This window comes from Oryzias melastigma, linkage group LG7 (assembly GCF_002922805.2).
Source record: "Oryzias melastigma strain HK-1 linkage group LG7, ASM292280v2, whole genome shotgun sequence".
NCBI lineage: Eukaryota > Metazoa > Chordata > Actinopteri > Beloniformes > Adrianichthyidae > Oryzias > Oryzias melastigma.
Window position 1 is genome coordinate 26,954,888 of NC_050518.1, and position 13,854 is coordinate 26,968,741.

Consider the following 13,854-nt stretch of genomic DNA (forward strand, 5'->3'; position numbering starts at 1 on the left):
GCACAATGACTGTAAAGCCTGGGATTGAAACCCTCAACCTACTGAACTGCATCCACACGACTTCAACTTTCCTCTGCTGACTTAAACCTTCTGTTGAAAATTAGTGCTGCCACAAATAATTATTTTAACAGTCGACTAATCACAGATTATTTTTTCTGATTAGTCGACTAATTGGGTCATGTGCAAAGTGGATGCAAAACACACATCTTAGCCATCATTAGCTTTATACTAACTACAAGATGATAGTTTATTACAGGTTAAATGAATCGTGCAGCTTCTGTCCTTCATTAGATTCTGGTGTTAAAACAAGATTAAACTAGAAAAGTTCGATCACCTGCAATAATGCTAGAGTGAATGATTTTTGCTGAAAGTAGTCGCTGAAGATGTTGAAGCTTTTAGCTGAAAATTGTGACACAATTGACTTTAATTGCTGAAGGGATTTGCTGAGAATGCAAAAGCTATTTGCAAAATGTCAAATTTGCTAAAAGACTAGAAATGTTGTTAAAGAAGTATGAAAGAGTGCTGAAATTGACCAAATTTCTGGAAAATGTTGTAGTGAAATTGCTTAAAAATCCCTAATACATGACAACTTTGTAAAAAATATTTACATAGTAAACTAATTTAGCCAAAAATGTTAGGCTGTTGCTAAAATAGAAGCTAAACTCCAAACTAACATAAAAATCCCAGTAGATAACAAATTATTTAAAAACGTTAGCAGTTGAAATATCTGCTAAACTCCAAATTTTTGAAGATGGCCATAAAGATGAAAACATTTGAAATGTGAAAGTTTTCTCATTCATTTCCTTTGGGGCATATTTTGCTCAATATTTCAAAAACGATGAAGTTTATAAATACCAATAATACCAGCAGTAATATCCTGAACGTTTCGATACCAAGATAACTGAAATCACTGAAAGTGTGATTGAGCTTTTACCTGCCGAAAAACATACAGAACGGAGCAGGAGAATCACTATATTGAGAATGTTTACTAAGCAATGACACAATTAAATGAGGTCGGCATCTGAAATAAGGAACTATTTTTCACTAAAGATAAAGTTTTGGTCTCACTGACTCAAATAAGAAAAAAGGTAATTTTTGGTGCTGAACGCTCAAAAATTTGTTCAACTTTACTACACTCTGACTTCAAATAATATAAAGTAACGACTAATCGACTATTTTAATAGTTGATTTGTCGACTAATCATGGCAGCACTATAGAAAATACAGAAATTGTTGATTATACGTGCAACAACGGTGAGAACATCTCCTCCGTTTCTTTTAAGGTGTGGTCCATGATGGTCGGGCTGGTCATGGAAGACGCCCAGCTGCGCTCCAGGAAGTCCCTGCAGCCGGTCTCTGCAGAGCTGGGGCGGATCGGACAGCTGCTGGTCCAGAGAACTCCAGACTGGGTGAAAAGCACAGCAGAGAAGCTGTCCGTCCTGCTGAAGAGGATCATCTCCTGCACGTCCGCCCATCTGCACTGGAGGGTGAGGCTGGAGCTGGTGCAGCTGGCTGACCACCTGCTGGCCTCGTGCAGTCAGTCCCTCAGAGAGTGTGTGGGGCCACTGCTGGAGGTGCTGGTGGGAGCGGTGAACGACGAGGAGCCCAGAGTCAGAGAAAGGTTTGATCAGACAAAACTCCTGATGAACTGACAGTAGATATTTGAAGATGTCTTGATCTGTGTCCTGAAGGTGTGAGGCAGCTCTCAGGGAGGTGTCCCAGCGGAGTCAGAGCTGCAGCAGCAATACTCAAACCTTCTCAGACGTCCTGTCTGAGAATCTCCTCTCTTTAGCCTCCTCCCTTCCGAGGCTGATGAGGACTTCTGATGATCAGAAGAAGCTGTTTGTCCTGAAGGCGTTTCTGGGGTACCTGAAAGTGCTGGGACCGCTCGTCTCTGTGGTTCTGAACTCGGCTGCACATCTGGAGATCATTTCTAAAGCACTGATGCAGGTAAGAGGAACATCTGGGACCAGGATATTAGTGGGAAATGACTTGTGTTGGTAGAAAATAGTAAAAGGTTTTTAGAAGCTAAATGAAATGTTTTGGTAGGTGCTGGAGTTGGACGTAACGGATGTTCGGATCGTGGAAGAACGGAGCTACACCGATGCAGCAGAGAGAAGCTCCCATGCTCACGTACAAAAGAAGCATTTCCTCTACTTCACGGACGAGAAGATCTTCTGTGCTCTCATGGAGATTTGCAGAACTTTAGGTGTGAACTTAACACGTTAAACATTTCTTTTATGTGATGTAATTGGAGTTTCTGTTTCATGGTTCAGGTTACCATGGAGACATCTACCTTCTGACCGATCACTTCCTGGACTTGTACCGACAGTCGTCAGCGTGCAGAAAGCAGGCTGCCATGGTCCTGAATGAGGTCATCAGAGGGGCTGCAGGCATCTCTGTGGCAGCTCGCCGTTTGGGCGATGAGGGACCCTCCACCTCCAGGGAGGATCTTAAAGCAGCCGCCGTGTCTGTCATGGAGGAGTACACCAGTCTGAACAACTGGCACCTGATCACTGCGAGTGAGGAGACGGAGCGGGACCGGCAGGATCAGCAGGTCTGCTTTCACATTGTGCACCATAAAGGCTTTAGATGTTTTAAAATGCAATATTAACATGGTTATCTTAAAGTGTTGGGTGTTTTCAGCCATTGACTGTATATAAAAATACTGGACTTCTCGAGCCATGAGGTCCCCCATTGGAAATGCATTACCTCCACTCCTCGTGAAAGTAGGCCGCCGCTTTTACCGTCACTTCCTGAAACGGATATCACCATATTGCAAACGTCTGCAACCCATCTCCAGTGATTGGTCTGAGTCTCTCTGAGTCATAGCTGAGTCATGAATCTATAGGAAGTACTGTCACCAATCTGGAGTGAGTTTATTGGGAGTGTCCACCTCTTTCCACGCCTCTACCACGAGACAGAGGGATGTAAACAGCTTCTACTTTAATAATGCTGGAGAATTGTACAAGTCATTGTTGAAGTTTGAGGGAGAAACATTCCAACATTTGATTCTGTCAGCGGTCCTTTGGGATTTACTTACATTTATTCATTTTTGTCGAGATAAAAGGAGCATTTGGATGACGCCGATGCAGACCGGCGCGCGGCCCCCCCTCGCGTGCAGCAGCAGCTCGTCTCTTCACATGGCCTGCCATGTTACAGTCTGATCAGATGCACGTGTCTTGCGCTCCTCAGACGGCTGCGTCTAATTCAGGCTGAAGCTGGAAAAGTGAAGAAGATGAAACTTTGGTTGGTGATTTTATGGAGGAGCTGTACCATTCCGTATGATACGCAACTTATTATTTATAAGCTACAATCAAAACAGTGAAAAAAAGAAAAATGAACGTTAAACAAAGAAAAAAGCCCAAAGCACATAACCTCAGAGTGAAATCTATTTCTACAGAGTAAATCCTCATCTAAAAATGTCGACAGCATGCTCCTCTTGTTGTTTTAAACTGCTGCATCGGTACATTCCATTGAGGAAAACAACAGTAGGACAATGATTGGTACATTGTTGAATTGTAAAGTAGGTGTTAAAAGGTCTTCACGGACCCATTGATGAAGTCTGCTCCCATTGGCTACCCGTCATCTGTCAATCAAACCCCCCAGACGGTCGACGTCAGACCCACAAACGCTTATTGAGCCATCTGATTGGTCAATTTATAACTCTAATAACTTGTGATAATGGAAAAAAATCTTTAAAAAAAAATAGGATTAGAAAAAAGAAGTTAAGCAGAAAGCAGCAGAGGAAGAATGATTATTCTGACATATAAAATGACTGAGAAATAACTGTCTGTTTCTCAATGTAAGTCAATGGGACTTTGGACTTTTTGGAACCCAGTGGTACTTCCTATATGGAACACGGAAGTAGGGGGGCTTGCTCTGTCCAGTTATTTTATATACAGTCAATGTTTTCAGCTGATTTCTGAGCTGCTGACAGCTGCACGACTAGCAGAGCTTTATAGACTACAACCCCTTAAATCTGGTGTCAAACTCAATCACACAAGGAGCCAAAATCCAAAACTCACCTTAGGTCACGGGACGAACAGAATAAACATTTATTGAACAAACTAAAACTACATTTTTAAACTTTAAAGCTGTAACTTTTTAACATAATTATGAACTAGATATGTATATAGCATTACCTGTGATAATGCTAGTGTGAATGCTGTTAGCTGAATTTTGCTGCTGAAGATGCTAGTGCTGATAGCTGAAAATGCTGAATTTGATAGCTAAAAACTCTGAAGCTGATAGCCAGCTAAAATATTAGCAAAATTCCAAATTAGCCTAAAAAAATACAAGAAAGCCTAAATTAGCCATGACAGCTAGCATGTAGCTGAAAAAAATAGCTAAACTTCAAATTAACCTAAAAAACAAAAGAAATAGCCTACATTTATTTAAAATAACTAACATCTAAGTACAAGCTCCAAAACAGACTTAAAAAAAAAACTTAGGTCAGTCAAAACAGCTAGCATGTAGCTGAAAAAATAGCTACACTTCAAAATAGCCTAAAAAATCTTAGTAAATGCCAAAATAGTCCCAAAAGCTTGCAGAATGCCAATTTTTAAACTTTAAAACCATAACTTTTTAACATAATTCTGAATAATAAAAAAGCAGGAATATTATTCTAGAATAAATCAACTTAAACCTTAAATAACTTTCAATATTTTACTCTCCATAAAAATAACCCTTTTTTGTCAAAATTAAACAAGTTTGAAATGAGCTCAAGATAACATCTGGTCATTCATAACAATAAAATAAAACGATCTGGAGGGCCGGATCCAGCCCCCAGGTCTTGACTTTGACACGTGTGCCTTACAATGTATGAGGTCTTCAATGTATGCATGGCCATGCATGGAGGCCCTTTCAATGACAAGTGAGCGTCCCGGTGGAGATGGCGTCCTCAGATTCTGATCATCTGTTCTGTCTCTGGCTGCTGAGGCCTAAAACATGAGCAGCTGTGTGCTGAACCGAATCGTTATGGAGGGTGTCCTGCCGCCTGCTGATGAGTCACGGGCCTGATTTCTAGTCATTGGAAGGAGATTCTTGCAGCTTGATAAATTAGACGCAAACTGTTGTGGGTTCTGTTTGGCTCAGCCTAGATTTGGAAGCTGGAGCATAGATCTGTGTGGATCAGAGCTGTCACGATGAGTCAACGACTAATTTAATAGTCGATTAGTCGTTACTTGATATTATGGGGAGTCAGAGTGTAGTAAAGTTGAACAAAGTTGTGAGTGATCAGCACCAAAAAAATGCACTTTTTATATTTTAGTCAGTGAGACCAAAACTTTATTTTTAGTGAAAAATAGTTTCTTGTTTCAGATGCCGACCTCATTTAATTGTGTGACTGCTTAGTCAGCATTCTCACTAAAGTGATTCTCTTGGGCGGTCGACTCCTGATCAGAAGTGAGCGGGTTCGACTCCGCCTTGCCCGCCCATGTGTCGAAGTGTCCTTGGGCAAGACACTGAACCCTGAATTGCCTCTGATGGGAGGTTGGCGCCAGTGTTTGGCAGTGGAGCCACCACCAGTGTGTGAATGTGTGAATGGGTCTGTGACTGTGAAGTGCTTTGGGCCCTCGAAGGAGGGTAGAAAGCGCTATACAAGTATACGCCATTTACCATTTACCATTTACCTTTCTGTAAGTTTTTCAGCACGTAAAAACTCAATCACACTTTAGGTGATGTCAGCTACCCTTTTTATGTAAACATTCAGCTCGTTCAGGACATTACTGCTGGTATTTTTGATATTCAGAAACTTTATAGTTTTTGAAATATTGAGCAAAATATGCTCCATAGGAAATGAATGAGAAAGTCTTCAAATTTCAACATTTCAAGTAGATTAACAACAAGCCTTGAAATATATTCATGAGCTTTGTTTTCAGCTTTAATTTTCAAAAAAAATTAGTTTAGCTAAACTTCCATTACTGCCAAACACAGTCTTTTGTCTTCAGTAGTGTTTTTGAACCTGTTTGAAGTCAGTCATTGGAAAGTTTCCAGTCAGCATCACCATGTCCGTCAGATTTAGGTTTCATTTTTACATTCTGAAGTTTGAGTTTCTGGTTGTTTTTTTCTCCGTAGCTCCTCAGCTCCTCCAGACTTCTCTCCATATCTAGCAGTGATGTCATTACTGCAAACTCCGCCTCCCTTCCCGCCTCATCAACCTTCGCCACGATCCAGCAGCTCAACAGCAACATCTGGCAGCTGTGCATCCAGCTGGAGGGCGTGGCCTGCTTCGCTCAGGCGCTGGAGCGCGACTTCCGTCCCCTGCTGATGACATCACTGTACCCGGTGCTGGAGAAGGCTGGTGAGGAGACGCTGCTGGTCAGCCAAGCCGCACTGAACGCCATGGAAGACATCAGCGAGGCCTGCGGCTACTCCGCCCTGAAGGAGCTGATCAACCAGAACTCCGATTATCTGCTCAATGACATCTCACTGAACCTGCAGAGGCTCAGCGAGCACCCACAGGTACGGATCAGATGTGGGGGTTTTATCCTCTGAACATCTTCATCAGCTTCATCCACAGCTTTGTTCCCTTCAGGCTCCTCGAGTGCTGGCCGTGATGCTGACTCACTCTGACTGCAGCCTGCTGCCTCTGGTCGGAGACATTGTTCAGGATGTCCTGACGGCTCTGGATCTCAGCTACAACCGCTCAGCTGCTCTTTTCTGCTCACTGCTGCAGGCTCTCATGAAGGCTCTGGGTAAGATGTCAGAGCGAGTCCTTCATACCACAGATGACGGATTCATCAGATTCTGTCATGTTTGGTTCTCTAACCGGCTGCTTGTTTGCTGCAGTGAGGTGGTTTCCTGCCGCGCACAGCAGAACCAACATTCCTGCCCGTTCCTCCTCTGAGCAGGAGGAATTCTGCATTCGCCATTTCTTCCTTGAATACAGAAAGCAGAAAGAACTGTCAGAAGGCATCGGGATCGAGGAGGACGACGCTGCAGACCTTGGTAACAAAGAGGAGGAGCCTAATTCTGTGTTTGTATGGAGAATGATACCTCTGACGTCTGTTGCAGCAGAGGTCCCTCCCCCCTCACAGTGTGAGGCGGTGGATGATGCTGGCGGCTCTGACGTGAAAGCTGAACTTCCACTACACCTCAGCATCACCAAAGATGTCATGGAGCGCTGCATTCACCTCGTGTCTGACCCCGCCCTCCGCCTCCGGCTGAAGGTACCTTCCTTCTGTTTGAGATGTGAGTGAAATGAGAATATGCAGGTTTTTCCCATGTGACAATATTCAGGACAGTTCTCCAATGAGTTTTCTATTTTTATGGAACTTCCAAGTAGCAGCAGGAAGAGAGGGAAGCTGCAGCATTTTACCAAAAATGTCTTTATCAACGTTGAAGATTTTAAACCCCAAGTTACCATTAAGCCCATGTTCAGTATATGCACTGAACCTGACTATTAAACATATTCTGACTCAAACCTGTGCATGGAAATGGTTCAGTGACTATAATTAAAGTAAGGTGTGGCCCTACCTGCCCCTGCGCTGGATAATACCAAGAACTGCCACAAACGATGATTTTAATAATAGTCGACTAATCGGGTCATTAGAAAAGTGGATGTAAAGCACAAATCTTAACCATCATTCGCTTTAAACTAACTACAAATACAGACAATGAAGATGATAGTTTATTGAACTTTTAATGGATCGTTCAGCTTCTGTCCTTCATTAGTTTCTGTCATTAAAACCAGATTAAATCAAGTTAGCATCTAAAACAAGGAACTATTTCTCACTAAAGATAAAGTTTTGGTCTCAGTGACTCTAAAATAACTAGAAAAGTTGCATCACCTGCGATAATGCTAGTGTGAATGCTTTTTGCTGAAAGTATTTATACTAATTACTGAAGGGATTTGCTGAAGATGCAAAAGTTATCTGCAAAATGTTACATTTGCTTTTGTTTAAGAACTATAACGGAACGCTAGAACTGACCTAAATGTCTGAAAAATGTGTTATAAAAAATGCTTAAAAATTTCAACTAAATGCCAATTTTTTCAAAAATATTTAGTGTGTTGCTTAAATATGAACTTAACTAGAAAATAGTAAAAAGAAATGTAAAACAAAAAGCCTAAATTTGCCAGTTAGCATGTGGCTGAAATATTAGCTAAACTCCATAATAGCGTCAAAAACCTAAATAAATGCCAAAATAGTCCAAAAAACAAAAACTTTAAAACAGTATATTTTTGACATAATTATGAATAATAAAAAAGCAGGAATTGATAACAATAAAATAAAATGATCTGGAGGGCCGGATAGAATTACCCGGAGGACTGGATCCGGCCCCCGGGGCTTGACTTTGACACATGTGATATAGAGAGTGAACGCAAAAACCTATTTTTGGCACAAATGGGACCCCATACAGCCCAGCCTCAGTCAGCCTCTGCCTTCAGTGGACCTGCGGTAAATTGAGTTGGAGAACTCTGATTTACAGTGTTTCACTTTATTCATGAACTCACCTGTACGGCCTGAAGAACCAGAACCAGTCTCTATTATACTCCGGTGCGACTTATAGTCCGAAAAATACGGTAATTTCCTGTCTGTGGTGAGCACAGACAGACAGAAGAGTTTTATATCTGCTGTGTTGCTTTGACTGAAGTTTCTGGACCTTCTGGATCTCTGCGTGCTCGTGTTGAGTGAGAAGGAGGACGAGCTGCTGCCGATGGCTCATCGCTGCTGGCCGGCCCTCCTGCAGAGACTCACCGCTGATGACCAGTTAGTCGTCCTCCGAGCCTTCAGGGTTTGTTCCTCTCGTCCAAGCACTCTCCCACTCCTTCAGCCACAGAACATGCACTCAACAGTCATTTTCATTCATAGAAAATGTTCCAATTATGTCTTACACTGGGGCTGATCATTTAAAATATGTCACACATTAAGTAAAATAACTTTAAATCAATCAAAGTTGAATTTAATATTTTAAATGTTTTTTTTTCGATTTTATATTTTAATAAAAACACGTTTATTTTTGTGTCATGCGATGAGCACAAGGACGACTTTCTGCCTTGTTTGTCAGGTGCTGTGCACTCTGGGAGAGACGTGCGGGGACTTCCTGAGGAGGAGGGTTTCTAAGGACGTCCTGCCGAAGGTGACCTGGTCTCTGTCCCGGCAGGCCCCGGTCAGCGCCAGAGCCGGGCCCGTCTACACGCACAGCCTGGCCTACAAGCTGCAGCTGGCGTACCTGCAGGGGCTGGGCTCCCTGTGCCAGAGGCTGGATCTGGGTAGGAACACACCTGAACGGTTTCCCATGATGCAACAGCCGGCAAGGCTTCTTAATGTTAATCACAACAGTAGAAGTTTAAGCCTCATATTTATATTTTGAATAATTTCAAACAGATTTTTAGTCTTCTCAATTAATATAAAGAACTCTTCAGGTCTAAATTTGACTCAAAATAATTCTGAGTTTCACTCTTATAATAAAGACAGCTCTGATATACTGATAAACTGCAGAGCTTTCTTCTACCACCAGAGGGCAGTGTTGATCAACTCTGAGAAAACTGCAGAGTTTCAGTCTCCACAGTTCTCAAATTTACTAAATAAGTTTTAACATTTTTTGAATTTGTAAAGTTGGACTTGTTAGAGCCCAATGGAGATAGACGGCTGGTCTCACGGTTATTGAAGCCTCAGGGTTTCATGAAGCACCAATGGAGAGTTCCAGGTTCAAATCAGTCTGGATTCTCTCTGTTCTGACACTAATCAGAGTAAAAAAGATGCTCCAAATAATTTGAGGGCATTGAAAGTATCAGACTGTTGAACATCACTATTTTTCAGACTGATACACATAAAAAAGGCCTCATTGTTACCAAAACTTTGGTCAAATTGTTACTATTTTATTAATTTGACATAACTTATTTTCTATTGATTTTCCTGCTTCTGTATGTAACTCTGCACTTAGTTAATTTTTAAAATCCTCAAATTTGACTGAAGTCTATATTCAGTCTTGAACAGTAGCCACCTTCCTCCCCAACCATCAGGCCCAGCCCTGCCGTCTCCTGTAAGCTCACATCTGGAAGCGCAGCGTTTATGATGAATCGCGATCCATATGGCGTCTCTGCTGGAACCCTGAAGGCCTCCTGAAAGATGAGGGAAATGTCTTAAAGGACCCTCAAGAACTCCAAACCCTTCACTCCAGCTTTAACCCCTTCATGCCCACATTTGTTTTCAGTTCCGTCCTCCTGATGACTGAAAAATATAGTCAAATTCCACCAGAAGCCCCGCCCCTTCACGTTTTTAATGTCCTCAGTAGATCTCAAAAGAAGTTTATTCAGTAGGATGCAGCAGTTGGGTGATATTATGGATTATAAACGTCCTCTACAGAGGACAATTTTGCATTATTGATAGTCTTAGAGTTCCACTCTGATGAAAATGATGTTTTTAATGTTCTTGAGGCATTTTTCTGATAATGGAGGACATATATGTTTATATAAAATAAGGTTAAAACAGATTTCTGAGTATTTCTTCTTTTTTAAATCGTGAATCAGGAGAAAATGAAAACATTTTGAAAATGATCGTATTTGTGAAGCAGAAAATACTCTGGGCGGAGCCGCACGCTCTCTGCCCCGCCCCATTCTGATGCATCCACAAATGGATCCATGAACGTCTTTGTTTTCCTTGTCTGAGCTGGAGTCTGTCTATAGTGCTAATGCTAGCATTAGCTTTGGCTATGAGACGTGGAGCTGCAGAAGATCTTTTCTCACCAGTTCAAAGTTGTCTGAATTTCCATTCTCACATAATCCTGTAAACAGAACAACAGTCAGACTATTGCACCCAAAATATGTGGAAATAACATCAGTCAAAATAGAAACTGTTAGAATAAAATCTCCTTAAATGAAAGGTTGATATTTTCAATAAAACATCCAATATTGAAGGATTATTCAGATTTGTATTTAGATTTGTGAATACAGTTCAGCGTGACATTCATGAAATAAATATTGTACTTTTTTCTGTTGAAATTGGTAAGGTTACCTTTTATTTATGTAAAATTGTATCAAACAGCTGTCAGCTTTGCCGTTCTAAATGCGAACGCCAGAAGTAACTTTTCTCTTGAACTTTTCAGGCCTGTCACCATTTTGTCTGATGTCACCGTGAAAAGGGTCTATAATAGCCGACAGAGAAACCAGTTGGTGACCACAACTGGGACTAATGAAAGACTGCTCTTCCCTTTTGGCTTCAGAATCTGTCATAGAAGTTGGATCTTGTATCTTCAGGAGACATGGAGACGTTCAGCTCTAGTGACATCTGATTTAATGTCAAAGTGGGAGCATGCAGAAATGATAAAGACTGAGACCTAAAACAGATCCTTGTGGTATCCCACGTTGTATTCATGAATAATTAAATGTACTGTCATGAATGTAGCAGAATTTCTGCATCTGAAAAAGAGCCGTCCTTTCTTTTCCTCTCTGGAACTTGAAGGAGAGGAAGATTTGGGGGCTGGAAGTGGAGAGAATATGAAGGAGAAACAGTCAGCGGCTGCAGCTCCACTCAAGTGAATACTGATTTGGCTACAGCTTACCTCTGGGACGACTGCAGCAAGCCAATTACCTAGCCTTAGTCAGAGAGAGCAGGACAGAAACACAGACTGACTGAAGCCGGTGATACGTTTCAACCCCAGCTCTCATTTCAGGCCCAACTCCACAAAAATCCACCTGAAACCGGAGCTCTCCTCTTCGGAACGTATTTGCTTCCCTGCAAGTGCAGCTCAGGAAGAAGAGGAAGAGGAGGGATGAAAGCGCTCGTTAAATAATCCCATTCTCCTCTGAAATGTGCGCCGCTGCTTTTATTCTGGACGGCGGCGAAGCGGAGTGTGGCTGGAATTGGTAAATAGGGTAAGCAGAGAGACAGACATGTTTTGAAATGAGGCTTGAAAGGCAGCCCAGTTTGCAGCTTAGGGAATCACTAAATGTCTGCTGGGAAGGATGGAGGGAGAGTGATGGGAAGAGGAGATGAAAGAGTGGAGAGAAGTCAAACGGATGGAGGAGCTGGCAGGGTTGTGACAGATGCAGTCGGTGGATTGTGGGGAGGAGAACAGAGGCAGGTTTGTCAGAGCACATCAAACTGGAGGAAACAAGGAGAGGAAAAAACACACCAACAATGGAGGGAAGAGACTGTGCAGACGCCCGTCCTCATCCATCGCTGCCGATTCTCTGCACTCTTTAGGAGGTAGCGGAGGAGACTCTCTTCACCGCCGCCATCTTTAGCCAGAATCCTGGCCTCGTCTTACCTGGATTGAGGTTTTGGAAATGACCACGGTGCGGATGGTGGGAAGTCAGAGCTGTGTGTGTTTGCTTTCTTCAGGTGAAGCAGACCTGGATGCTGTTTTTGAAGCGTGCTTACCCTACCTGAGCTGCAGACAGCCAATCAGACTGCAGGAGGCCGGCCTGAGGTGAGGCTTCAGCAACACCTTTGAGGAGGAGGAGGAGCCAGAAGGGAGGCTCCAATTATCAGTTCAAAACAAAAACGAATGTTTCACCTCTGAGCTGAATTGTAGGGAAAAGAAATCGTTGTGTCTCTGCTGCAAACACTCAAACATGTTTCAGCTAAATGTTATACATTTTATAATGTTTTATTTGGAAGTTTATTTGAAAGGCTGTGAAAGTTGACGCGTTAACACACGCGATTAATAGAATATAATTAATTCATTAATATGTTTTAACACAGAGGTCCCCAAACCTTTTCTAATGAGGGCCACATAACTGTTTTCTTCTCTGATGGGCTCGGGGTCGGTTTGTAGGCTAACAGAAAAAAGTGCAACAATCACAACCTAAACGTAAACATTTACAGTTTTCCAGAAAGCCTTGCATAACCAAATTTAAAAATAATTCATTTATGAAATCTTCATAGAAAAAAATAATAGTGAAACATTGAAAAAAAACATATATATATAGCATTACCTGTGATAATGCTAGTGTGAATACTGTAAGCTTAATTTGGCTGCTAAAGTTGCTAAAGCGGATAGCTTGCCAAAATATTAACAAAATACCAAATTAGCCTAAACAAAAAAAAATCAAAATTGGCCAAAACAGCTAGCATGTAGCTGAAATATTAGCTAAACTTCAAAATAGCCTAAAACAATCTTAGTAACTTCCAAAACAGTTGAAAAAGCTAGCATAAAAAGAGATGAATATTTTAGTAGCTGAATGAGCTGAAGAGCTACGGACGTTCAAAAAACGTACTGAAGAAAAATAGAAAAATGGAATCTCTATAGTCACTATATTTTTTTATATTTAAGAGATAATATGGCATTTATTGGTAGTTTTTGGACAAAAGCGATCTTTAATTTTAATAAATAAGGCAGAGAGCGAAAGTCAATCTGACGGCTGTGATGCTGCAGCAGTGCAGCCGCTATGAGGGGGCGGAGCCAAACTGAGCTGTCTGCTATTTGAAATCGAGGAAACCGAACATTTTATTTTGTGATTGGGACCGACATGAATTTTCCACAATAACAACCAACTGGCGTTGTTTAAAAATGGACACTCTGTGGTTCTCTGTGAAAGTCCCGCTCACCGACATCGCGGGAGGCGAGCAGTTTCAGCGTGTACGGACACGCCCCCACCTGTGTGGATTCCTGTCGAATCTGAAATCCAGCTGGATCAAAATTCTTCCAAAAAAATGTTTTGTTATTTTTCACAAACACAATAAAGAACATTTATGTGAAAAAGCTGAAATGAAAAAGAAAAATGTCAAATCGACAGCAGTGAGAAATTCTTATTTTATGGGCTGCCTAGTGTGACTTCAGCCTGGATTTTTTCTTTATTTTCCTTAAAAAACATGTTGATTAGTTTGTTGAAAATTTTTATTTTTTTTTTGTTTTTTTAAAATTACATATAAATATTTCCGTTAAACAGTAAAACATTTTTGGA

General features: G+C 41.6%; 1 protein-coding gene across 8 annotated transcripts in view; it reads left to right on the forward strand.

Annotated features, from left to right (window-relative positions):
* Positions 1-13,854, forward strand: part of tti1 (TELO2 interacting protein 1) — a 32,917-nt gene that overhangs the window by 16,444 nt on the left and 2,619 nt on the right. For 5 of the 8 annotated variants that reach the window (XM_024292445.2, XM_024292444.2, XM_036212943.1 and 2 more), the window contains exons 3-13: positions 1,283-1,620; positions 1,691-1,949; positions 2,049-2,208; positions 2,276-2,556; positions 6,078-6,464; positions 6,538-6,697; positions 6,792-6,950; positions 7,017-7,171; positions 8,598-8,738; positions 9,012-9,216; positions 12,290-12,377. In XM_024292445.2, coding sequence (XP_024148213.1) covers positions 1,283-1,620; positions 1,691-1,949; positions 2,049-2,208; positions 2,276-2,556; positions 6,078-6,464; positions 6,538-6,697; positions 6,792-6,950; positions 7,017-7,171; positions 8,598-8,738; positions 9,012-9,216; positions 12,290-12,377 — 2,333 coding nt within the window. Of the gene's footprint in view, positions 1-1,282; positions 1,621-1,690; positions 1,950-2,048; positions 2,209-2,275; positions 2,557-6,077; positions 6,465-6,537; positions 6,698-6,791; positions 6,951-7,016; positions 7,194-7,290; positions 7,476-8,597; positions 8,739-9,011; positions 9,217-11,051; positions 12,155-12,289; positions 12,378-13,854 lie in introns of those variants that run through there. The other 3 variants (XR_004948237.1, XM_024292442.2, XM_024292446.2) reach the window with 3 other exon arrangements.